The sequence below is a fragment of the Plectropomus leopardus genome, chromosome 12, assembly GCF_026936395.1.
Source record: "Plectropomus leopardus strain MGB_pleo_1.0 chromosome 12, ASM2693639v1, whole genome shotgun sequence".
Taxonomy (NCBI): domain Eukaryota; kingdom Metazoa; phylum Chordata; class Actinopteri; order Perciformes; family Serranidae; genus Plectropomus; species Plectropomus leopardus.
The window spans coordinates 8,508,900-8,530,874 of NC_142187.1; the positions used below are offsets into that span (position 1 = coordinate 8,508,900).

The following is a 21,975-nucleotide window of genomic DNA, read 5'->3' on the forward strand; positions in this document are numbered from 1 at the left end:
CACCAACTTTTCTTAGTGTTTGTGCTCAGTGTGTGTGTGTGTGTGTGTGTGTGTGTGTGTGTGTGTGTGTGTGTGTGTGTGTGTATGAGAAGACAACGCTTAAATCTACTTCAGCATTTATTCACAAGCAAAAAGACCACAGTGTTTTCAAACTGTCTTTTGTACTGCATGGGTGCCTGCATCAACTGGTCAAACTCAAAAAAGCCAATGTGGGTTTACAAAAAAAAACATCTACAAAGGAATTAGAACGTCCTTTTTCTCTCTCTCTCTCTCTTTTTTTGTTGTTGTTTATTGATTTTTTCATTGTTGTTTGCGCTGGCCCGGGAGCGTGGGAATTCAGATCTCTGTGCTGAAACATGGTTAGACGGTGACGGACACCTAAAGCGTTGGCACTCAGCTGGCCCCATGACGACAGCGACTCATGACAAGGAGGAGAGGTGTATGCAGGGCCGGTGGAGCGTCGAGCCGCCTCTTAGCGCCAACACAAGGTGGAGCACTGAGCCTCCCTGGATCTTGTAATCTGCAGCTGTTTTCTCATCATTCCTGAGAGCAAAAAAACGCAGGAGAGAGATGGTTAAGGGAAGATTCGTGGAGAAATAAAAGCATCTCGCAGCTACTACAGAGCATGTTCATGATGTGGAAACTCACATTTGTTTTCCACTGTAGATGAGTCTCTGTTGCTGCGGGGGGATCCCTTCCTTCTCTTCCACCCTCTCTTTAATTCGCTCCACCTTCATTTGCACAAAAAAATGATATATTTACACATAATGTGATGCCTTGAGTTAACAATATACATGTTTGTGTGCTTATGTTATCTCACCTTGTCTGTGGGCTCAATGTCGATCTCTATTTCTTTTCCAGTGAGAGTCTGAAACATAATGTTAACATGATCACATCAACACCAGCTTCAGTTTCTAAAAAAAAAAATCACACATCAAGTCTGCAACGCATCTTTTCAATCAACACAAGGCAGAAGTCTCAGAAAAAAAAGACCTGTCACTTCTTATCAGTGTTCGCCCATGTTTGACTCAGTTCTTCAGATTTTGTTACCATCTGCTGTATATTTCCACTGCAAATGTTCTCAACATGTGCCACATATTGTATTTTGACAGCTGGTCACAAAAAGATTGCCATTTAGCTGTGGATAACTGTGATAGCGAGGGCTGCCACGAATACATATAATCATTATTGATTAGTCAAGCCAGTATTTTTTCTAATATATACCAATAGTAGGAGTGGGAATCACCAGAGGCCCCACAAAATACAATATTATCATGATACTTGAGTCACAATAGAATATTAGTGATTTTTAAAGTTTTGAGTATCACACTCATATTGCAATTTTTTTTGCCTTTTTAACGGTCTCCAAAGAAAAACTTTGTCAGGATCTGTTTTATCTAATAAGATAAAGTTTTTCGTCTATTTATCTCAATTCAGTCATTTTTATGACAGCTTTATGTATCTAGTGAACTAAAAAGGCAACTGACTTTATTGTTCTAGTCGGTTACCAAAAGTTTAATTTGCATTTATAATATCAATAATTTATATAATTAAAAGAAAAAGACACTTGGTGTCCTTTTATCAACAGAATATCGCCACGTAGAGTATCGTGATACTATGCTGTATCGTTTTTCCCCACCACTACTTAATAATTGATAAAGCATTTAAAAAATGTAAAAATAGCAAACAGCAAACAACTAAGACATTGAGTTAACAAGAATATAAAGCGGAAAACAGCTGCAAATCTCGTCAGTGGAGAAGCTGGATCCGGAAACTGTGTTGCACTTTGTTTATTAATCACCCCAAAATAGCCGATCCTTTATTTTTTTTGGTCGATCGACTATTCGATTAGGTTAAAAGATTAATCGTTCCAGTCCTTGTGATATCAGAAACTGGTGGCCGGTGGGGCACCGACCCACCATCTCCGTAAGCGTCACCGAATCTGAAGGGTCGCACATTTTGATATAACACCGGTGCAGGATTTTGGCTAACCTGCTGTGGCTGCATTTAGGTTAGCAAGCTATCAAATCACACAGCTACTGAACAGCGAGCATTAGCCAACGAGCAGCGTGTTGGTCGCTTCTTGGTAGCTCAGTTTAACACTGTACCAACAAGCAGGTAAATATTTCGATCGGATTTCTCCTAAATAAGTTACATGTGAGTTGGTTTATAATAACTTACAGCCCCCCGGCCCAAAAATAAATTAGCGCACCGGTCAGTGATGTTAGCGGGCTAAAGCAGCTACGAGCCGGCGGAAAAGACTGACCGCGGATTAATCGGTGGACTTACCTTAACTTTGATCAGCATCTTGAATTAATTATATACTACAATTCCAACTGATATGAACCGTTTCCTGATCAAAACACTTGATATACTGGCGAAATATAACCTACTTGTCTGGATGACTTGAATTTACTTCCTGTGTACACAGCTAAACGCTCCGGACACGATGACTCTCAGTCGCACAGAACAGTGGTTCCGCTGCCATCAAAAACAAATCGGTTGTCTCTAAACTCACTGCAACTATCACATGGAAATATTCACATACTTTAGAAAAATGTTGCAATATTCCTTTGAAAAAATGCATAATTAGGCTACCAGTGAAATTATACTATAGTTAAATTATGAAAATAAGACTATTAGCAAAATAAAAGTACACTTTCATAGTTGGCTACCATTAAGTTATTGGATTACTACTAATGCAGCAACATGTAAGTATTTCAATGATGTAGTTGGTCAAGGAGCAAATTTGACCTATTATTTACAAACTCATCATGTTATAGGCACTGTAGAGTGTAAATATATCAAGAAACTATCTGTTAAATAAATGCGGTAGATTAAAGATTAAGATTTGTTTTAGAATGTAGAATTTAAGTAGAGGTGGAAAGTAAAATAAAAGCACAAATTAACTGAAATTGTGCTTAATTTTGATACTTGACTGAACGTAGGCCTATTAGTTTCATTTCACCTCTTCTGGTAGATATTGACAAAATGAACACCCTGCATTATATGAGAAATTGTGAGGAAGAAAAACACCCAAACTTAAGTAGACACCGACTAAATGTGGCCTCACACAGATGGTAATCACTCAGCTAATTTGGCAGGAAGTCTACTAATTGTGTCACCTCCAATGTGCTCTGGATCATTCAGACATGGTGACTCATCTCTACCTTAGTGTGACAATCTTGGCTCTTTTTGCAACAACTGTTGCTAATGCAGGTATATTTTTGTGTGCATGAATGTGTTATGTAATCAAAAAAAAAGTTTTTCATGAACAGAAACTGAAATCATGAGATTTCGTTTGCAGAGATCAAAGTAGACTGTGGGAAAGACTCAATAAGTATCAAATGGAGGATCAATGCGGAGTTGGTGCCACATGCAGCTCGTCTCTTTCTCGGGAGCTGCATGCCATCTCGGTTGAACGTCCTGCCCAGCGGGGAGGGGGAGGCACAGTTCAACTACCGGTTTGCTGACTGCAAATTCAAAAGACTGGTAACGTAAACTCTATATTTAACTGAAATCCCTGTCAGCCTCTTTAGTGTCTTTGATAAGCTGTTTTTCCACAGATGAAAGGAAAACGTCTCCTCTATCAAAATGAGCTGACTTACAGGCCGCAGCAAAAGTCAAAACCTGCTGCCTTTGTGTATCCCATTGAGTGTGTTTATAAAAGGTAGGAGACTCCTTTTGAATTAAATTTCTAGTTTCAAGCTGTAATGCGTGATGAGAAAACACTCCCATTATATTTCAGACCTGAAGGCTGGGTTCCCCCTTTCCTGAACCCTGGGTCAGGTGTCTCTGAAGGCCGAGGCGGGCTGGTGTTTCACATGGCACTCCTCGATGGTGAGTTCTCTCACAACCGAATAAGCTACAACATGGCAATACTGAAATACAGGGTTCCCATGGTCATGGAAAACCTGGAAAAGTCATGGAACTAGTAAGAACCTTTTGAAAGTTTTGGAAAAATATATGGAAAAGTGTTGTTAAATGACAGTAATGTAACATAGTGGTGGATTTATTTTCTGTAGCTGACAACGTAACAAAGCTCACGTCAACTTGCAACATTATTTGGATGTTCTGTTTATTTGTTCATCACTAATTTTTCTTAATTTTCTGCCCGTGTTGTCACTCCCTTCACGTATGCCCAATAGGCATGTCAAAAAATTTTAAGCACTTTTGGCTTGGGTGATGGAAATGCAGCATTAAATGGCTGCATTTATTTTTTATTTTACATCTTATTTATATCAACAAAACAGAATTTGCATTTAGGTTTGTGAGGCATGGTTTTGTTGTTGTTGTTTTTTTTTAATTATTTATTTAATTTTTTTATAGAAAACTTTAAAAAAAATTATTGTCTTTAAAGAAAATGTTTGGAAGGCATGTGTTCTTTAGAAAAAACTGCCTTTTTTATGTAGTGTTTTTTTTTTCTTTAATCTTTGATGTTTTTGTAGAAACTTTAAAAATAGCTTTTTTATTTTTTGAAAGAAAATGGGGGTTTGGAATGCATGTTTTTTAAAATTTATTTCATTTAAACCAAAATGACACATTTATCACTACAAGAAACTGTAAAAACAGAAATTGATGGATTTTCAAATTTCCAATGGTCCATGAGCACGGACTTTGAATCTTTATGTTAAAAAAAATGCCGGGCCAAAAAAAAACAAACTCAATGTTCCTGAAAAGTCATGGAAAAGTTTGCTGTTTGTCTAAATGTGTGGGAACCCTGGAAATACTTACAGCAAGCCTTTTACTTTCCCCTACAGATCAGCTAACAGGTATAGCAAAGACAAATGTCATCCCTCTGGGCTCCTTCATGCCAATATGGGCGGCAGTGGAGCAGAACTCCCATCAACCTTTGCTGCTGCTCATGGAGGAATGTGTGGCATCCACTTCACCAGAGCTGCAGACTGGCAGCCAGGTTTACCCCATCATTAGCAATAAGGGGTAGGGTTCACACTATGATTCGTCTCTCTAATGACTGTTTTCCAAAGTCTTATTGTTGATCTAAGTTTAACTTTTCTCAGGTGTCTTTTAGAGAGCATGACGGCAAACTCTGTGTTCCTCCCTCGGTACCACTCGTCTGCTCTCATCCTTTACCTGCAGTCCTTCAAGGTTGGACTCGGAGAGGAGGTGAGAGAGTAAATGGTGATTGTAATACTGAGCATTTGGTTCCTGACTCATTTTAAATGTATTTTTCTGTGCTCCTCAGGTGTACATTCATTGTAAACTGGTTGCATGGGATCCTGAAGCTCTTGACGAAAGCAAAAAAGCCTGCCACTACGTCAAGGAAAACAGGAGGTAATACTGCATTATGGGAACAATCAGACATATTGGAAAATTGGATTATTGGCTTTCAAGTTGGGATTTTGAGAAGATCGATACCACTGATGTCATGTGCGCTTGGTGTAATGTAGTTTGAGCAAGGACGTGTTGGCTTATTTTAGATTAACATAAAAAAAAAACAACTGTACGAAAGTAAAAAAGGGTGTCTCTTGAAATATTAAACCATTTCTTAATTTAAATTGTCAAAGTGCTTATATAAAACTTTAGTAGGAAATATTTAACTCCACCACATGTATCTGACAGCTTTGGCTACTATTACTTGCTCAGTGTTTCCACAAAAGAGACTGTAGTCAAGCTCGACATGACATGTCTAAAGGGACAGTTCACCCCAAAATCAAAAATACATATTTCCTCTTACCTGTAGCCCTATTTTTCAGTCTAAATTGTTTTTGTGTGAGCTGCTGAGCGTTGGAGATATCAGCTGTTGAGATGTCTGCCTTCTCTCACTATTAATGGAACTAGATGAAAGGCAGCTTGTGTTGCTCAAAAGGCAAAAAAAAAATTTCTTGCCAGAAATCATGACCCAGCTATCAAGATAATCCACATGCCTTGTTGTGAACAGTTTTATAGGAACTATTTTCTTTTAGCAAGCTCATACGCCAACCGAATCACCTCAGAAGGAAGCGTGCATCAACCCACAGACGAGAGGCTCGCTCGTTTAAATGTAAACATTAATGGCGTCCTGTTTGAGCTGTAATGTTATCTGGCTCAGCGGTGCTATTTGAGCTAGCTGTAGATGCATGCTTCCTTCGATGGCTGGCAGGTGTAGTTCAGTAGAAAGACAATAGTTCCTACATTAAACTGCTAACAACAAGGTCTGCTTTTGTTGGGTTTTTTTTGTGTCTATAAAGTCAACGCCATACTGATATAACTATGATCTATGATCGCTCCTGTCTCAGGTGGGAACTGCTCGATGACCCCTTTCAGAGCTCCGTCTGCAGCTGCTGCGATTCAACCTGCAAGTTACGCTCCAAAAGAGGAATTGAATCTGGTATCACTTTTCTGCCAACTTGGGCGTTTTCTTTTTTTGTTGTTGTTGTTGTTTTTGTTGTTGTTTCTTTTTGTTAAGATTCTGCCTTTTCCACCATTAAGTCATGATCTTTTTCTTTTCCTTGTCAGAAACCCACAGCTTTAGTCACAACTCTGTGTTGGGCCCCCTGATCATAAGGGATCCAGCTGACTCAGAGACCCACAATGCATCAGTGGTGTCTGTCACTGCAGCCGATTCTGATGGGTAACTATGAGCAATAAAGGTCTTTGTCTTTATACTGCAAGTTCTGCTAAACAAATGACATGAAGTAACATTATCTCAACAGGAAGCCCAGATGATAGACTCGATGATCATGCAAAGCAGAGGGGGCCGGAAGAAGATGTCCTCAGCCTCCTCAAGATATCCCCTTTACATGATTGAGTTAGTGTTTGCAGATGAATCCATCCTGAACTCTCTGTACCAATAAACCTGGTGTAAACTCCTGAGACTCCTAAGATTTTACTCTCATTGCATTTTTCTTAGCCGCATTTTCACACAGTCATCACAACTCCAGGGACTGATAATAAAATACAAGTGTCAAGACCTTAAAGTCCCAGTCACACATGTCTTAATGTGAGCGTGTCCATGTGGTAAAAGGTCACAGCCTGTAAACTCATAACTTCTCCCAGTTTATTGCAGAAATTTACCATTTATAGACAGTTTCAAGGCAACTGACACACAATAAACCTAAAAATTTGACTTTACATTAAAAGAAGCTCCTGAATTATTTGTGAGGCTAGACAATACATTTTACCATTAATTAAAATGTGGCCTTTAGGTCTTTAGACCCATCTTTTATGCGGGCCACGTGATTTAGAGGATGTAGCCCCTGAATTGGGTCACAGCCATTTTTCTTCTGCTGCATGCCTCCAGTTTTATCTCTAGCTGCAAATCATGACATAAATTCTGATATTACACACTGAGGAAGCATTGCCAACGATCCTGTGGGTATCAGATTTAAAACATGTCATTAACTTGGTATAGATATTGCCAGTCAATGTAATTTCTTTTAATAAAGAGATTTTGGCTGTTATTGTCAGCAGCTGAATACAGCAAAGTTTTTTTTACTCTCTGGCCATAATAATAAAATCAAGAGAGACAGAGACCTAAGTGTTTGCATGGTAAAAAGGTGACTGATAACAGCAACTTCACACTGATGTAACTGCTTAAGGCAACAACTTAAAATTCATCCATCCAACTATTTTTGCCTGTTCGTCCAGGGCTGCATCGTTTTTTCACAGTTGAATGTATATGTATTCCACAAAACATATTATCTATTTGTTTTTTGTTTTTTTAGAAAAACATGGCAGGGCAATGAGAAACTTAACAAGACATGTTAAATGTTTAATATTAAATTAAAACAATTAGTTTTCTGGACATTTTTTCCTCATTCTACACATTTCCTGGTCACCTTTTACTTTTTTTTACTTTTTTTTTTCCAGTTTTGGGGATATTTCTTGCAATGCTGCTCATAATGCTTTTCCTGTGTTTTTGCAAGAAATTAAAACAATTTAAGGCATCTTAATGCTGCAATAGACAATTCATGAAGATCCAGGTGTTACAGGGTTAACATACTGCTGTCAAAGCTACACCACATCGAGAGGAAATGGGTCTAATGTGTGAATAAGTTGCTCTCCCAGCTGTAGTTCATCCGATGACTGCTGCACCTGAGACTGTAGACACACAGCAGGTGAAAGAGATTTTCCTGATTAATGTCTCTTCAGCCACAAGTAATAAAAGCACCCACAGTGTCAGCAGCAAAAATTCAGTCATGATGGCTTTCTTTTGGCAAGGTGCACTGCTTTTGAGCCTGGCAGCTGCCGTGTCGGTATATGCAGGTAATGTTGTCAAAAATGCAGGACTTTTAGTGTCAATTTATCATTTTTAACTCAAAGTGTTTGAGTAGAACCTCTGAGTTTTTGTCTTGTATCCCTCACAGACATGAAAGTGGACTGTAGGCCAGATTTTGTGACGGTGGTGTGGACAGAGAGCAGACCTCAGGCTGATCTGTCGCTCTTTCGTCTGGGTAACTGTTTTCCCACCAGCCTCACAGCCAGGGAGGCTGTTTTCAGTGTGGATTTCAATAATTGTAACTTCAGGAGAATGGTGAGTAGCAAATATTAACCTGTATCTCTAAGTCCACCACATTTTCTACAAATTATATATCTCTCATATAGGTTACTGGGGATCAGCTAATATACACAAATGATCTGACCTACACTTCCTCTCCTGATTCTCACATTCTCGCCTTCACTCACCCCGTTGTCTGTGCGTATGAAAGGTGGGTACTACTTCAACATTAATCAAGTAAAACTAAGTTAACCATATATTCTATAGTTACTCAGTCTGCTTTGTTTTGTGCAGGCCCAAAGACTGGCCCTATCTGATTTATGACCCAGTGTTTAATACATACGGTCATGGAGATCTAGTGTTCCACATTGGACTAATGAATGGTGGGTGTACAACATGACCTCACTGGAAATGGCAGCTCTCAGCGACTCTTGTAACCGTGACTCATCTCTATTTACTGCTACAGATGACTTCTCAGGCCCCGCTGAATCTACTAGCTTTCCCCTGGGCTCCTTCATCCCTATCATGGCTAGTGTGGCGCAGAAGACCCATCAGCCCTTACTGCTGCTGCTTGAGGAATGTGTTGCTGCTTCCACACCCGAGCTGCAGCCTGACAGCAGCATATACCCGATAATCACCAATAAGGGGTATTCTTGTTACACTGGCAATAAGCACTGAATCACTAAACCATATTAACTCACACACTGGGAAGTGACAAATGCTCTTTATTCACACAGATGCCTCGTGGACAGCAAGATATCACTCTCGAAATTTGAGCCAAGGCAAAAATCATCCGAGATCAAACTATCCCTTCAGGCCTTTAGGTTTGCCCTTGGAGAAGAGGTAAACCTGCCTCATTCTATAAATTGTGCATGTTCATTTTAAGATGCAAAGTATGTATTGTGGAGACTGTTATGCTGTTCGACTTCAATTCAAAACTCAATAGGTGTTCATCCACTGCAAACTTGTGGCTTGGGATCCCAATGGTCTTGACAACACCAAGAAGGCCTGCCAATATTTCAAAGATCATGGGTAAAACCTTTTTATTGTCCCTTTATTTTTGCATAAGGTCTGTTATTCAGCGTTGGCTCAGTCTTCAGATGCTGCAAACAGAATCCAGTTTAAGCACTTGCTTGTTTGTTTATGGATTCATTTGAATTCTTTATCCGTAACAACTGAATTTACTGACACTCTTCTTGCTTTCCATCTAATCTTAATGAACTCAGCTGGGAACTTCTGGACAACTCTGCATACAGCAATTTTTGTGACTGCTGTGACTCCACCTGCAAGTCCAGGAAGATGAGGAGCATAGCATCAGGTATTTGCACAGCTGCTGATAGTAAACCTGTCTCATTGTACTGTCCTAAATGTTTGGTTTTTTTTCATACAGGGAAGCATGGAATTGCACAAAAAGCAGTTCTTGGGCCACTAACTATCACTGATGTAAATTCCTGAAATATCCTCAAGGTGAGCATGTTTACATTTTACATTGCAATATATATTTAACCTCAACAGCTATTTAAACTTTTTTTTTTGTTCTCCCAACAGGAATGGATCCATGTTGCGAACTGGTTCCTTTAATTTGAACTGGGTTTTTATTATTGGTTTCATACGCTTTCTTAAAGCTTAGTGCCTGTCTCTTTGTATTTCAGGTTGTAATGTGGCCATTAAAGATGTATCAAACCGTCTAACTTGGGACGCTCTCAATTTGACTACTTTTGAGTTTGCTGTGACCCTAACTAAGATGCGTTGTGCACTATTCAAGATCTTTATATCAAAAACTGATCTTATTCCTGGGTAAAACTGCTGAGAAGCACATATCTTGTCAGCAACTTCATACACAAGAAGGGCTTAACAGTGCAATTTATTTTATGTAACCCAAATGTATATCTGAACATGCTGACAAAGAATTTATTCCCAAGATGTGGATACTTGGTTTCACTCATTTGTGTGAGGGGCTAATGATAACATCCTTAATTGTAGTCAGGGGAAACTGCGCATGGCACTGTAAACCACAAAATTAAATTAATTGATCCTCAGTTTTTTTTTATTCTTCCAAAAGGTTTAACTGAACACTTTTTTTAAAGGGATAAATGGGTTTCTTTTACCAAAATTACATGGACAATGATTAGCAATACCTTGCCTTAATGCACTTCACCAAACTGACCCCTTTTTAATGTTGTATCCATTATCTATGTTTAACATCGCTTTTACTCACCTTAAATTTCTAGCTGATCCTGAGTTTGCAATCCACCTATCACCCCCATCCACACCAGCACAAATACTAGTAGTTGACTAAAGAGCATAAGCTTAATCATTAAGCTTAAGGGTGTCTATCTCAAAACTGGAGACAAAATGTGCAGGGCATGGTGAGATGTAACAGGTGTTTTGGTAGCATGTTTAGATGACCAGCATAAGAAGCATTCAAGGAGTAACTTTTAAATTGCATACCTGTTTTCTGCCACATTCAATATGAAATAATATATAAACATAAAAGGTTCAAACGTTTACATAGCCTGAATCACTCTAACTCCACTAATACTATTTTTTTTTTTTTTTACACTATTCCCTCAAATAAAACGCCAGTTTTTATGCTGCTAACAGTTTGCCCTTAATGCAGCAGCAGACCTACTGGCGTATTTATATTTTGCTTTTAACAGACTGGGGGGCTCGACCAATCAGAACAGAGAACGAGATCAGCTATTTGCGCAGAGGCGGGACTTCTGAGCTAAGTGAAATAACTTCTCTTCAAAGATAAAACTTCGACTAATTCTGAGCAGGACGACAGGTAATGTTGGCAAGAGAACGAAAATGACAGTAGATATCGTCTCTTCAAAGTAATGAAAGTTTTGGGTCAGTTTCATACATTCAGTTTGTCAGCCAGTCAAAAAAAAAAATAAATAAAAAAAATTCAACGATACAAGCTACATTAACTAGCTAATGTTAGCTAGCAAACGATTTGGTAGCCATGAGTGGCCAACTTTGTCCTCACTTTAGAGTAGTGTGTGTGTGTGTGTGTGTGTGTGTGTGTGTGTGTGTTTGTCTATGTCTGTGCGTGCTCGCGTCGCGTGCGTGAGTTGTGTGTCGGAGGGATGCCAGTTCTCAAACATGGAAATTGTTCCCTTGTGTTGCAGTCAATGGATGGGCTTCTATTAGATGCCTGAATTAGAATAAATAAGAGACTTTTGAAATATGTAATACATTTTGAAGCTTTAAAGTGGTTTTAAAGGCGGTTGTTAACCATCGGTTTAATGGGACTACAGAACGTCATCACGCCGAGCACGGCTTTACTGCCTTATTGAAGCGTTGACGTTAAGTCACGTGACCGTAGTGTAGTTCATTGATAGCCAAACGTTAGCGCTTAAATTATGGCAATTGCGTTTACGTTTCAAAAATCATACAGGTGGTGTTAATTTGTGAAGATTGTCTCGTTGAGCAACACTCGTAAGTATCAGAAACTCTTGCCGCAGGGTTTATTTTTTGCAACAATCCAAAATTTAATGGGAAAATCCCCTGGCTCTTCGACAAGGAAAGCAGGGAGAGCTATCTTTAAAAGTTAACTACAGTTGGCATACAAAAAAAGCGCCATCCCTTCAGCACTCGTATTGCAGAACTATCCAAAGCTAAAATGGTTGAGCTATATTGGTGTGATGACTTTACATCTTATTACTTGTCCAGTAAAAACATGATTGTGCAGCTCCATGTCATAGAAAAGCTTAATATTAACACTGTTTTACATACCGGCAAACTACATGGCCAGAAGTATTTGGACACCTGACACACATCCCTGGGTATTAATATGTTGCCAGAAGTCTACACTCAATGGACACACTTTTTCACAAGATTTTTAATCTGGCTGCAGTGATTTGCTCCCACTCATCCTCGAGAGTGTTTTGTGGTGCAGTGGACAGATGTCAGGTAAAAAGGCCTGCCTTGCAGCTGTTGTTCCACATCGTCCTAAAGGTGTTGTATAGAGATGAGGTCAGGTTCTTCACACAAGACTGGGAAAACCATTTCTTGATAGACCTGTCTTTGTGCAGGGGGTTATTGTCATGTTGAAACAGGGAAAGGACTAAAACAGGAAGTCCACACTAGTACTAAAAGCACACAAAAGTGTGTGACCAGAGCTGTCCACATACTTATGTTAATATAACTTAATATTTGATGTTCCATAATCACATGTGTGTATTGTATTTTTGTGTTTGCACAGGAGGAAACCCACAGGATCAAAAAATGGACTGGTTCCACTGTAATCAGTGCTTCAAAAGGAGTGGGTCGAAGTTTGCCGTGTCCAGCTGTGGACACATCTGCTGTGACGCATGCATTAAATCCAGTAAGACAATCAGATATGCTTAGTCATATTACTCACACAACACACAACTATAATTTTTTTTAACATAATAGCTCAGATTAGACGGATTCAGGCTAGTTATGCCTCTCATGTTTGTCTTTTCCCCCTAGAGCAGTGCAGTGTATGTGGGGCCAGCTGTAGTTATCTGCCCATCACAGATGAGGTTGGTGAGTTTGACATCTTCACTCCAGGTTACTGCCTGATGCCAACAACAAATGACCTTATTTTACGTAGCCAGTTTATTAGATCTGCACAACTTTTCTGTTTCAGATGAAGCCACAGGAGAAGGTATTTTTCAAGGACCCTGTGAAGCTCATCGAGTCACGGCTGGAGCACATTTCACAGGTCTGTCTCCACTGTGCAGTGGTAACCCAAGCTCCCTCACTGCTTTTTAATTGCTATACAGGGATGCTAAATGTCAGAGCAATCAGTCAATCACAAGTCAGTGAGTCATTCAGCAAATGATTGCTTCAGTTAGAGTGATGTGGTTTAAAAGCATCAAAAATGACCATCGTCATTTAGGAATCGCTAAGCTACGATCCAAAAGCAAAAGTTGATGTAAATATTGTATTTTCACTGAAAGTATATTTGATAGTGCTGTCTTCATGCTCCTCAGATTGCACTTTTTCAGCGGACACAGAAAGAGATAGTCGCAGTGCACTTCAAGCACAAGTCTGCTGAACTGGAACAGCGTCTGAAGGAAGTCACTGAGCAGGGTTACAGGTGATTTCAGTATCTGCTATTGTTCATCTGTGGCTGTGTAAATAAAACACCTGATTGCAACAGTATTCTTCCAACATCTCTCATCTTTAGGCAACTCTCCGAGCTGAAAAGAGAGAACGCTGACTTAAAAAAGCACCTCTCAGAGCTGAAAAGAGAGAACACTGACTTAAAAATGCAGCTTTTGGAGCTGAAAAGAGAGACAGATGATTTGAAAAGGCCACTCTCTCAGTGGAGGGTAAGTGTTCCAAATGTCTGATAAGGAAAATGTTTTTTGTTGCCAGAAATGCCAACCTTAAGGTAATAGGTTACATATCTAATTTAGTTTGCACGCTTTCTGTTTGCCAAAGGTTTCTCCAAGACAGGTGCATAGAGACGGGTAAAATGAATTTACATTTCAGGACTAACCTGTTTATAATCAAACCTTCCACTGTTAAAGTTATTAAAACAACAATTACTTTCTCTCTCCTATATAGCTCTAAAAGGATGTCGCTCCCTGTGGCTGTTACCTCCCCAGGTAAATAAAGTGAATTAAGTTCAGTTGTTGCAGTTACATTTCAGATTATTTGATAAGGAGTGTGTGCATGTTTTCTTTTGCCAGTTGCCCGCTGTTCAAGAACTAGGGGGTATGTGTTACACTGTCATGTTCTGGTGGACTTCATTCTGTATTTGCAACATCCTCACATTTCTACACCCAATGAAAGAATTGCAAAATATGTGATGCTCAAACATGTTGTCTGGGTCTCAGTTACTTAGGCTCAGCGGAGTCGCAGGGCTTGGCCAGAGACAGAGGTCCCAGTCTAACCTCCCTCACAGTAAGTCTTGTAATATTGGCTTCATGTATTGTTTTGTAGACCTGCTATACTTTGGTGTCATGATGGTAGAAGTATTTTCCAAAAAGAACTGGGTAGCATTATTTTAAGACCCAGTGGCATAATAGCTGTTTGACAATACAAAAATCTTTAGTAAATAGCTTTTACCAAAGCTTTCATGGAGGTTTCATATCATTGTCTAGCTCAGTGGTTGGAGTTTGTTCTGCTATTAACCAAATCACTGGGATGCTGGACCAGCGACAGCAGTCACTCGTGGCACCTGATAATAGTTTTGAATTGTGGAGATATGTGAACTCAGTAAACTAGTTTATTTCTGTTGTCATTTTCAGCAGTAACTGACTAAACATTGGGGCCTAACCTATCTGACTTTTCTGATGTGCTTGTTTATGTACTGTGTTGCTTTCTAATGCTAGCATCTTTGCTACAAAGCAAATAAAAGCAACAAAATCTACAGGCACAGAAGGTAAGCGATATCCTCCTGTGGACAGGGCCTGCATCGAAATGTATTTTTGCCTGTTGGAAGAAAAAAAAAGGTTTTGTCAATGTAGTCTGGTGGCTTTGAGATTAACGGCTTCAGCTTCTTGTCAAAAAAGGCTGTCTGATGGAAAGGAAAAGCGGTCACAGTATTCTCAATTTTGCATATACTCAAACTAATATCGATTTTTTCTTTTTCCCGGTAGGCCTTTTTTTAGGTGGCTAAAAGGTAAATAATTGCGGCAGCAGTTGCTCAGGGCCCTTTCATTTTATGAACTTGAAAAAGCAGTTATTGTAAAAAAATGTGATTCGGTCTATTAGGAAGATGCTGTATCCATGACAACTCCATTAACAAGTTAAGCCATGAGGTGAGGTTAAAACATCTGGGAGAAGCTAGTAAGTTAACCTTCAGTTAAGATTTTTTTGTCTGACTATGATTTTCATGGTCACAAATGAAACTTCATGCCCTATAATAATCACATATACATAGACAAGGCCCTTGTTGGGACTCATTAAATAATCAACTATCAACTATAAAGTTTTCAGCATATGGGGTAGAAATTAAATTTGGTTTTAACTTTTACCCAAAATAAACGCTTTGAGCTGTTGTTTTTTTTTTCTCCAGACTCCTGGGTCAGCTACCTCTATTTCAAGCCACAGCTCTCTTTATGAGCATGTACACAGTAAGTGTTGTTTCAAAGACTCTTTTGTAGCTCTGCTACAGGTTCCGTGGGTACACTGGATACATTATGCTTGATCAACTCAGAATTTAATTGCGTTCCATATTTAATTAAAAAAATACTTTCATGTCTGTTTTAAGGAACACCCACATCCTTCAGCACTCCTACAAGGTAAGAAACGCTTTTCAAACAACTTGCCATGACACATGTTAAGATTTTCTTGATGAGTAAGATTTTGTCATGTAATTGCTGAGTTAGTCCATTTCTGTGTTCCTCAGAACTCAGCGTCAGACTCCTAATGTTTTCCAGTTCCAGTTTATGAGTGGATTGTCAGTACAGTCACCCAGGCAGTAATAATATGGGGTCATATCTGGGGACATGTTTATACATTAAGGAGTCTTGAGGCATGCATGTGTTTGACAGAACTGTCACATGTTGGAGTTACACATGTTTTTGCCCAGTAACTGTTGGTGCCAACAATGAATGACATGGCTCACTGGTGTTACCATATGATTCCCCTGTTCATAAATCAACCTGCTATATTGTATTATCTTATCATTGGTTAACTAGTGGTCATTTTCTGGCAATACATTTTTTTTATCATAAGTTAATATAAGAAACATTTCTGCAGTTTGCAATAGAGAATTTATGTTGATGGAAAAATAATTTTGATCTCTTTGGATCAGTCACTGCAGCACACACACACACACACAAAGAATTGCTTGCACACATTTAGAAAGGCAAATCCTTTACTGGTTTCCAGTGACACAATTGTGCAAATGAGAAATGTTTCAAAAAGGAGAAAATACATTGAAAACATCTTCAAAAGAAGACACTAAGCGTTACGGACAGCATGACACTCGCATTGACTTTTCATTACTAATAGAATGACAAAACACTGTGATGGACACTGCTTTACCAACATCCTGGTTATCTAACCTTTATCCAGACATTTCTAATGAACTAAAGTCCATCTAAAGCCCACTTCACCCCCTGTAGGTTTACTAAAAATACTTTAGAGTGTGGAGTTTTTCTATAATTATAACCTGACTGTATAATGTTTGTGCTATAATTCATAATCTGATTTATCAGAACAGTCATTTGGAACAGTCTTTGGATTAAATACCCATTGCTACTTATACAGTATGTGGCCCCCATCTGTTATCTTGTCTAGTTTGTCTAGATTATAATCCATCAAGTCACACCCTACAGCTATTAAGACAAAAGATATAAAAAATACTGACTTAAGGAGTGTAAATCAGAGCTGAAGCTGGCAATTCTGACTTTGTATGATGTTGATACAACTGTTATCCTTTACTATTCAAAAAAGGTGCAGTTAAATGCAAATACCAAATGTATACAAATAGCAAATTATGTATTACAGCAGAGCGTTTAAAGGAGAATCAGGGAATGTGTCTCAGAAATATGCTGTAGACATTAGTAGAATTAGATGTATCATGCTGTGTTCAAAAGGCATGACAATAGGTTTCAGTGTTAAGGGATGAAGAATGACACTGTTTAGTTAGGGACTGATATTTTGTGAAAGAATTGGATTTAATGAATATGGCAGCAGGCTCTGAAACCAAAGTGCAAGATGTCTAATTAAGTGTACATGTCCAGTGTGCTTTTCATGACAAGGAATTATTGGCTGTAAAGGAATGATTACACACAGTGATCAGTCAACAAATTTATCAACATAGACGTTTATCCGGAGCAGTTTCTTATCTGCTTTAGTCAGGTACCAAAAGTACAACCAATTTAAATGATGCTGCTACAATGGAATACTAAAAGTCTGTAGTAGTGATATCTAAACAAAAAAATGCTAAAAAAAAAAAAAAGCAAACCAGTGTAGAAGTTACTGTCCTATTTACAGCAACAAGGGCAGCACAATTATAATTCAAGTCCAAAATATATTAGGATAAGCAGGAAATGCAGCATATATAAAAACACAAGCCCCAAACTGGGCTTGTACTGGGAAGACCGGATGTTACAAACCTGCAGATTTAAAGCAATTTAAACCAAAGTAATAACTATGCTTGTTGGTGCAAAAGTTTTCAGGAGCACTCCATCAACTTTCAGAAATGTTCTTAAGTCTGGTTCCAGTGTCTTAATCAGCAACAATGGGTTCTTGGTCAGTCCCCCCCAACATCACGAGCTGCAAACCAATCTCGCACCTGCTGGTAGCTCATTCTTGATTTCTTGCATAGAGAGTCAAGGTCTTTTTCATGTAGTGAGCCTGTTGAAAGGTGATATGTCACTAACGGCTGGATATCAGGATAATCTGCACTTGCTGCATTTGCTTGAGCTTTTCGTTTTCGACTACCCCCAGGCCGAGATGATGTCCCAGAGCCATTAGTTAAACCGCTGCTACTTTGCTGGGCAGCAAGTTCTGCCAAGAACTGGTCGCGGACCCCCTTCACCCAGCGCAGCTGGCCATTTTTCACGGCATACCGTGTGTCCCCAAACCATTGAATAACATCTGCACGGGGTAAACCTGTAAGCTTAACAAGTTCAGTGTAGTCTTCACTCTTGGGCCACTGACAGCGCAAGAAGTGCTGCTTTAACATATCCAGCTGCTCCTTGGTCTTTCTTGGTCGCCCAGCCGGAGTGAGGGCAGGGGGTGTAGATAAGGGAGCCCTTGAGGTGTGCAACGGGATTTGTGAGGGACTGACTTTGGCTAAGCGGGCTGACTTCTTTGATGTGCTGATGCTGTTTGAAAGTAGTTTATTAGGTGAGGCAGTAAGTGGTGGGCTGCCAGAGGGGGAAGAGCACGGAGAGGATCTTAATATACCTGATGGTTCTTGTGGTACATCTGGCTCAATCTTGCAGGTCTTGGTCAGTTGTAAGGGTTGGTCTTCATTTTGTTCTTCGTCTTTAAAACTGTCGCCATCCCCAGAAAGCTCCTCCATAATATCATACCCTTCTGACTCAAGGACCCTTTCCCCAATTGCTTCCAAACTGTTAGATAAAAATGTCTGAAAGAAATCTGAATCTTTAATCCCATTGTTGCGGGCTCCCTCCAGACCCTTCAACAAGTTCAGTTGACTAGTCTTCTGTGTTGTAAGTGGCAGAGGTTGAATTTGTTGATCCTGTTTACCTCCACTGTGTTGGGTATAGTTCTGAGCTGCAGCAAGACTTCCTCGGCCAACCCTAAGTTGGTACCTGCTATCACTGAACCATTTACGAATGTCATTACGGCTCAGCCCCGTTTCTTCCTGCAAACGTCTAAGTTCTACCTCAGCAGGCCAGTTCTCTCTCAGAAAGCTCTTCCTAAGGGCAGCCAGTTGAGCTTTAGACTTTTTGTAGCGGCCAAGACGATTCCGTCGTGATGATGAATCTGAGAGGTCAAGGGAGACATCAGCTGCTGTACTTGGTGGCTTGTCCACTGGTGGGCGGTAGAAGTATGAATCCTGAGGAGGTGGGAGGGTGGAGCTGAAACATGGGACAGTAGGTTTGGCTGGTTTATAGGAATCTGGTGATTCACACTTTGGTTTCTTCTTCTGGGGAATAGAGAGAACACCCTCATCTTCAATGTTGTCCTTATCCTCAATTTCCAGTTCCTCACAATTTCTGCTCTTCATTTTTTCTTCCTCATGTGTTTCAGCAGAATATTCACAAAGCTCAGGCACAGCCAGCTTTTGCCTAGTCTCCTCTATCTCCTCTGAGGACCAGCTAATACCATATTTAATTCTTTGCACCATAAACCACACCTTAACTTTATCCAGTGGCAAGGCACATACCCGGGCCAGGTTGTTGATCTCACGGGATGATGGGTATGGAAATAAGTTAAAGGCTTGGACCAGCTCTGGGATTGTGTCGAGTTCACGAGTTTGATCCGACTGTGTCCATACCAATTTCAGTCCCTCTGACACAAGAGGCAGGCATACGGCAGAGTTGTGGTTGGTGGTGAAACTAGCCATACCACTCACGTTGCTTTCAGCTGAGCTGGCAGAGTGGCGCAAATCCTCAGAGGGGTGTTTAACTCCAAGTTTTCCTTCACATTCTGTCTTTGTTACTTTTCGTTCAGTAGATCCCTTCATGCCCATAAGGAGTCCATTTCTGCCATTACGTTTACCGTGGGTTGCCATCTGGGATATCAAAATGGGCTCTTTCACCTAAAAAATAAATAAAAAGGTAGGTTTAGTGGTTGATGTTTTTAACTTGTCTCAACTGCTGAAATATTTTGACATCATAGATAAGATCGATGTAGGTGGAGGAAAAATTTCTTCTGATGAGTTCAGCCAAAACCACAGACTATGATATTTTAAGAACTTTCAGTTCTTATTCATTTTCAAAGTCAATTATCTGACAGCTGTTTCCCCTTCCCCCCCGTACTTCACACTCCTTATTCTGAACTCACAGTGAAACTAGTCGTATACTCTGTCCAGACTGGGTTCCCCTCCCCCAGCGTGTGGCGGTGACTGACTTTTGTTTTGTGTGAGTGGGGGGGATTGGGTCGCAAAGGGTGGGTGTGTGGGGATCGGGGATCTATATGAGAAATCCTTCACAGTCTACTTTCTCACCCCTTGCCAGTCAGGCTTTGTTCCACTCCCAAGTTCTCAGTCCCAAAAGATGAGTGTAGCCTCTTCACAAAGACAGAGAGAAAGAGAAACCTGTGGAAGGAGAAAATGAGTTGCATTAGTCACACTCAAGTACAAGTCTAGGCACTCAAAACAGTAGTCAACATCAAATTCAACCATTCATATTCCGAATGATAAATGATTTAAAAAACCGAATGGAAATAATCAATCAACAGGTGATAAGCCAACACTCCAAAACATCATCGAGGACATATACCTTTAGTAGTTAGAAGGCTAAATACAAGAAATTGTGATCCAGACACTCTCTGATTTTATTTTATTTTATATTTTTTTTACATTTTTGATCAATTTCACTCATTACTTAACTGAATTAATTAAGTTGTTTTAACTAGTTATTGAGCAGTGTACAAGTAACTATACTTTCTTTCACTTGTTCTTTATTTGGTACAGCAGCGGAAATATTGCGCATTACGCCATGGCCGACGGTTGAGGTTGTTGAGCTACGCAAGAAATGTTGAAGTGTACCAAAAACATCAGCAAACAAATTATGAAACCACTGTATTAGTCACTGGTGACACACTGAAATCCAATGGGAAGAGATCATGTGGTGGCCTCCCCTGTGTTTAATGTCATACTTTAATGCGCTTTTAGAGTTTACACCTTTTATCTTCGTTTTAGTGTAACAAAAAGCTATAAAAGTTGCTCTCGGTGCCAATCACAATAGCCGCCCAGCGTCTCCCCCCTTTATGGCGTACTAACTAAAACGCTTCACACTGCACAGGCGCACTTCGCCGTCAGACACGCTTCAGTGAAACATAAAAATAAACTTACCGAAAATGCCGAAATAACCGGTTATCCCAGGGGTCCGTTTGGGTGTAAAGAAAACAAAAGAAACCGGGAGTTACTCCTCTGGCGCTCCGCTTTTTATGGCCGAAGTTCAGAGGAAGACCAAGGAAACAATACCGTGTGTCTGTCGGTTTGACCCTTGTCTTATTTATCAAGCACCTCGACGGATTACGGTCGGGATACAACGATGCGAGGCGACCAAGTTTGCCGCCTTTCGTATGAGTTCAGTCGTCGGCTAAATCCTGCCGTCTAAGGGCACAGTTCTTTCAATCCGTGAGATTCAGGTCTGAATTTGAGTCGCCGTTACTTCGTCCTCCGCGGTCCATCCGTTGTTGCTTTTGTTCTTTGACTGAGAAGTGTTTTCGCTGTCCGGCCAGATCGAGGCGAGGCGGAGCTGAGGACCAGGAAGCCCACAAGGCCCAACTCTCCCACAGTGACGGTGGGGTGGGTGTGCCAGTCTGGGAGAGCAGGCCGTGGATTGGCGGGAGGAGGCGCCTGTATAATAAATCCGTGGCAGTAGGCGAAACATTTTCACGTCAACCACCCACCATCCCTCCCACCCACCCCACAACCCCAAATCAGGCCCACAAACATTTGCTATGATTTCCACCAGAATGATCATTTTTTAAAACTAAAATACTGCATCCTGGACTTTGGCCTTATTAATGAGAGGAAGACTTGAAAAGGAAAGGGTAGAAAGAGAGGAAGGGAGAGAGGGAGGAGGGGGGTGGCAAGGGAAGGAGAGGAGAAAAGAGAAGGAAGGGAAAGAAAGGAGCGAAAGAAGAGGAAAAAACAAAAAACAAACCTGAGTTTTTATGATCACAGTCAAGGATCGTAAGGACCTTGTAGGAAACCAAAGGACAATTGTGGATTTAAGGGATGCACAGTCCTTGATATTTAAATGACTCCAAGCATGTGCCTCCTGTGCAACCTACAGTGACCCCTTCTGTTGATAGTTGTTTTGTCTTTTATGTTTGTAAAAAAAATAATAAAGTTAAAAAAAATACTTCATCCATCTGACTCCTACTGTCCTAACCAGAAAGCTAAATGACAGGAGTTAAATCATTTCTAATTTACTTGCAGAAATCCC

At 40.1% G+C, this 21,975-nt stretch overlaps 5 protein-coding genes across 8 annotated transcripts; 3 read left to right on the forward strand and 2 right to left on the reverse strand.

Annotated features, from left to right (window-relative positions):
- Nucleotides 1–104: 104 nt before the first annotated feature.
- On the reverse strand, nucleotides 105–2,920 carry nedd8l (NEDD8 ubiquitin like modifier, like). The gene is made up of 4 exons (XM_042497339.2): nucleotides 2,290–2,920; nucleotides 821–868; nucleotides 649–731; nucleotides 105–543 (listed from the first exon to the last, which is right to left on the reverse strand). The coding sequence occupies exons 1-4, from the start codon at nucleotides 2,305–2,307 to the stop codon at nucleotides 420–422; spliced, it is 273 nt and encodes a 90-aa protein (XP_042353273.1). The 5' UTR covers nucleotides 2,308–2,920; the 3' UTR covers nucleotides 105–419.
- A 139-nt stretch (nucleotides 2,921–3,059) lies between these two features.
- On the forward strand, nucleotides 3,060–6,825 carry LOC121951996 (zona pellucida sperm-binding protein 3). 2 transcript variants are annotated; one of them, XM_042498499.2, is made up of 10 exons: nucleotides 3,060–3,219; nucleotides 3,308–3,492; nucleotides 3,567–3,670; nucleotides 3,749–3,840; nucleotides 4,761–4,941; nucleotides 5,022–5,127; nucleotides 5,207–5,295; nucleotides 6,240–6,331; nucleotides 6,460–6,574; nucleotides 6,640–6,825. In XM_042498499.2, the coding sequence occupies exons 1-10, from the start codon at nucleotides 3,153–3,155 to the stop codon at nucleotides 6,749–6,751; spliced, it is 1,143 nt and encodes a 380-aa protein (XP_042354433.2). In that variant the 5' UTR covers nucleotides 3,060–3,152; the 3' UTR covers nucleotides 6,752–6,825. The 2 variants fall into 2 exon arrangements, with proteins under 2 accessions (XP_042354433.2, XP_042354434.2); XM_042498500.2 differs by having other exon boundaries at nucleotides 6,657–6,825.
- Nucleotides 6,826–8,049: 1,224 nt separating this feature from the next.
- Nucleotides 8,050–10,131, forward strand: LOC121951997 (zona pellucida sperm-binding protein 3-like). The gene is made up of 10 exons (XM_042498501.2): nucleotides 8,050–8,208; nucleotides 8,310–8,476; nucleotides 8,548–8,651; nucleotides 8,735–8,823; nucleotides 8,907–9,087; nucleotides 9,178–9,283; nucleotides 9,387–9,472; nucleotides 9,667–9,758; nucleotides 9,831–9,907; nucleotides 9,989–10,131. The coding sequence occupies exons 1-9, from the start codon at nucleotides 8,142–8,144 to the stop codon at nucleotides 9,893–9,895; spliced, it is 957 nt and encodes a 318-aa protein (XP_042354435.2). The 5' UTR covers nucleotides 8,050–8,141; the 3' UTR covers nucleotides 9,896–9,907; nucleotides 9,989–10,131.
- A 1,056-nt stretch (nucleotides 10,132–11,187) lies between these two features.
- Nucleotides 11,188–21,815, forward strand: rnf212b (E3 ubiquitin-protein ligase RNF212B). Of its 3 annotated transcripts, none has more exons than XM_088085510.1 (13): nucleotides 11,188–11,228; nucleotides 12,651–12,773; nucleotides 12,902–12,954; nucleotides 13,062–13,136; nucleotides 13,408–13,514; nucleotides 13,605–13,749; nucleotides 13,862–13,890; nucleotides 13,988–14,028; nucleotides 14,113–14,137; nucleotides 14,260–14,326; nucleotides 15,444–15,501; nucleotides 15,639–15,669; nucleotides 21,263–21,815. In XM_088085510.1, exons 2-13 carry the CDS (start codon nucleotides 12,674–12,676, stop codon nucleotides 21,486–21,488), a joined length of 957 nt encoding a protein of 318 aa, XP_087941636.1. In that variant the 5' UTR covers nucleotides 11,188–11,228; nucleotides 12,651–12,673; the 3' UTR covers nucleotides 21,489–21,815. The 3 variants fall into 3 exon arrangements, with proteins under 3 accessions (XP_087941636.1, XP_087941635.1, XP_087941637.1); XM_088085509.1 differs by lacking the exon at nucleotides 11,188–11,228 and adding an exon at nucleotides 11,669–11,884; XM_088085511.1 differs by lacking the exons at nucleotides 11,188–11,228; nucleotides 21,263–21,815 and adding exons at nucleotides 11,676–11,884; nucleotides 15,777–16,095.
- homeza (homeobox and leucine zipper encoding a) lies at nucleotides 16,230–21,318 on the reverse strand. Its single transcript, XM_042498171.2, is given in 4 exon segments — nucleotides 16,230–17,641; nucleotides 17,643–19,613; nucleotides 20,022–20,111; nucleotides 20,871–21,318. Coding segments are annotated over 2 exon segments (1,980 nt in total). The 5' UTR covers nucleotides 19,587–19,613; nucleotides 20,022–20,111; nucleotides 20,871–21,318; the 3' UTR covers nucleotides 16,230–17,605.
- Nucleotides 21,816–21,975: the final 160 nt, after the last annotated feature.

What these genes read in the sequence shown, in the direction of transcription:
- nedd8l (XM_042497339.2), bottom strand. An exon ending in ACATTGAGCCCACAGACAAG is followed by an intron (nt 732 to 820) that starts GTGAGATAACAT and finishes GTGCAAATGAAG; the next exon opens with GTGGAGCGAATTAAAGAGAG. An exon ending in ATCTACAGTGGAAAACAAAT is followed by an intron (nt 544 to 648) that starts GTGAGTTTCCAC and finishes TTTTGCTCTCAG; the next exon opens with GAATGATGAGAAAACAGCTG.
- LOC121951996 (XM_042498499.2), top strand. Translation starts at nt 3,153, where the DNA reads ATGGTGACTCATCTCTACCTTAGTGTGACAATCTTGGCTCTTTTTGCA. An exon ending in CCCATCATTAGCAATAAGGG is followed by an intron (nt 4,942 to 5,021) that starts GTAGGGTTCACA and finishes AACTTTTCTCAG; the next exon opens with GTGTCTTTTAGAGAGCATGA. An exon ending in CAAAAGAGGAATTGAATCTG is followed by an intron (nt 6,332 to 6,459) that starts GTATCACTTTTC and finishes TTTCCTTGTCAG; the next exon opens with AAACCCACAGCTTTAGTCAC.
- LOC121951997 (XM_042498501.2), top strand. Translation starts at nt 8,142, where the DNA reads ATGATGGCTTTCTTTTGGCAAGGTGCACTGCTTTTGAGCCTGGCAGCT. An exon ending in GGTTTGCCCTTGGAGAAGAG is followed by an intron (nt 9,284 to 9,386) that starts GTAAACCTGCCT and finishes AAAACTCAATAG; the next exon opens with GTGTTCATCCACTGCAAACT. An exon ending in CAATATTTCAAAGATCATGG is followed by an intron (nt 9,473 to 9,666) that starts GTAAAACCTTTT and finishes TAATGAACTCAG; the next exon opens with CTGGGAACTTCTGGACAACT.
- rnf212b (XM_088085510.1), top strand. Translation starts at nt 12,674, where the DNA reads ATGGACTGGTTCCACTGTAATCAGTGCTTCAAAAGGAGTGGGTCGAAG. An exon ending in GTCACTGAGCAGGGTTACAG is followed by an intron (nt 13,515 to 13,604) that starts GTGATTTCAGTA and finishes TCTCATCTTTAG; the next exon opens with GCAACTCTCCGAGCTGAAAA. An exon ending in CGCTGTTCAAGAACTAGGGG is followed by an intron (nt 14,138 to 14,259) that starts GTATGTGTTACA and finishes TCTGGGTCTCAG; the next exon opens with TTACTTAGGCTCAGCGGAGT.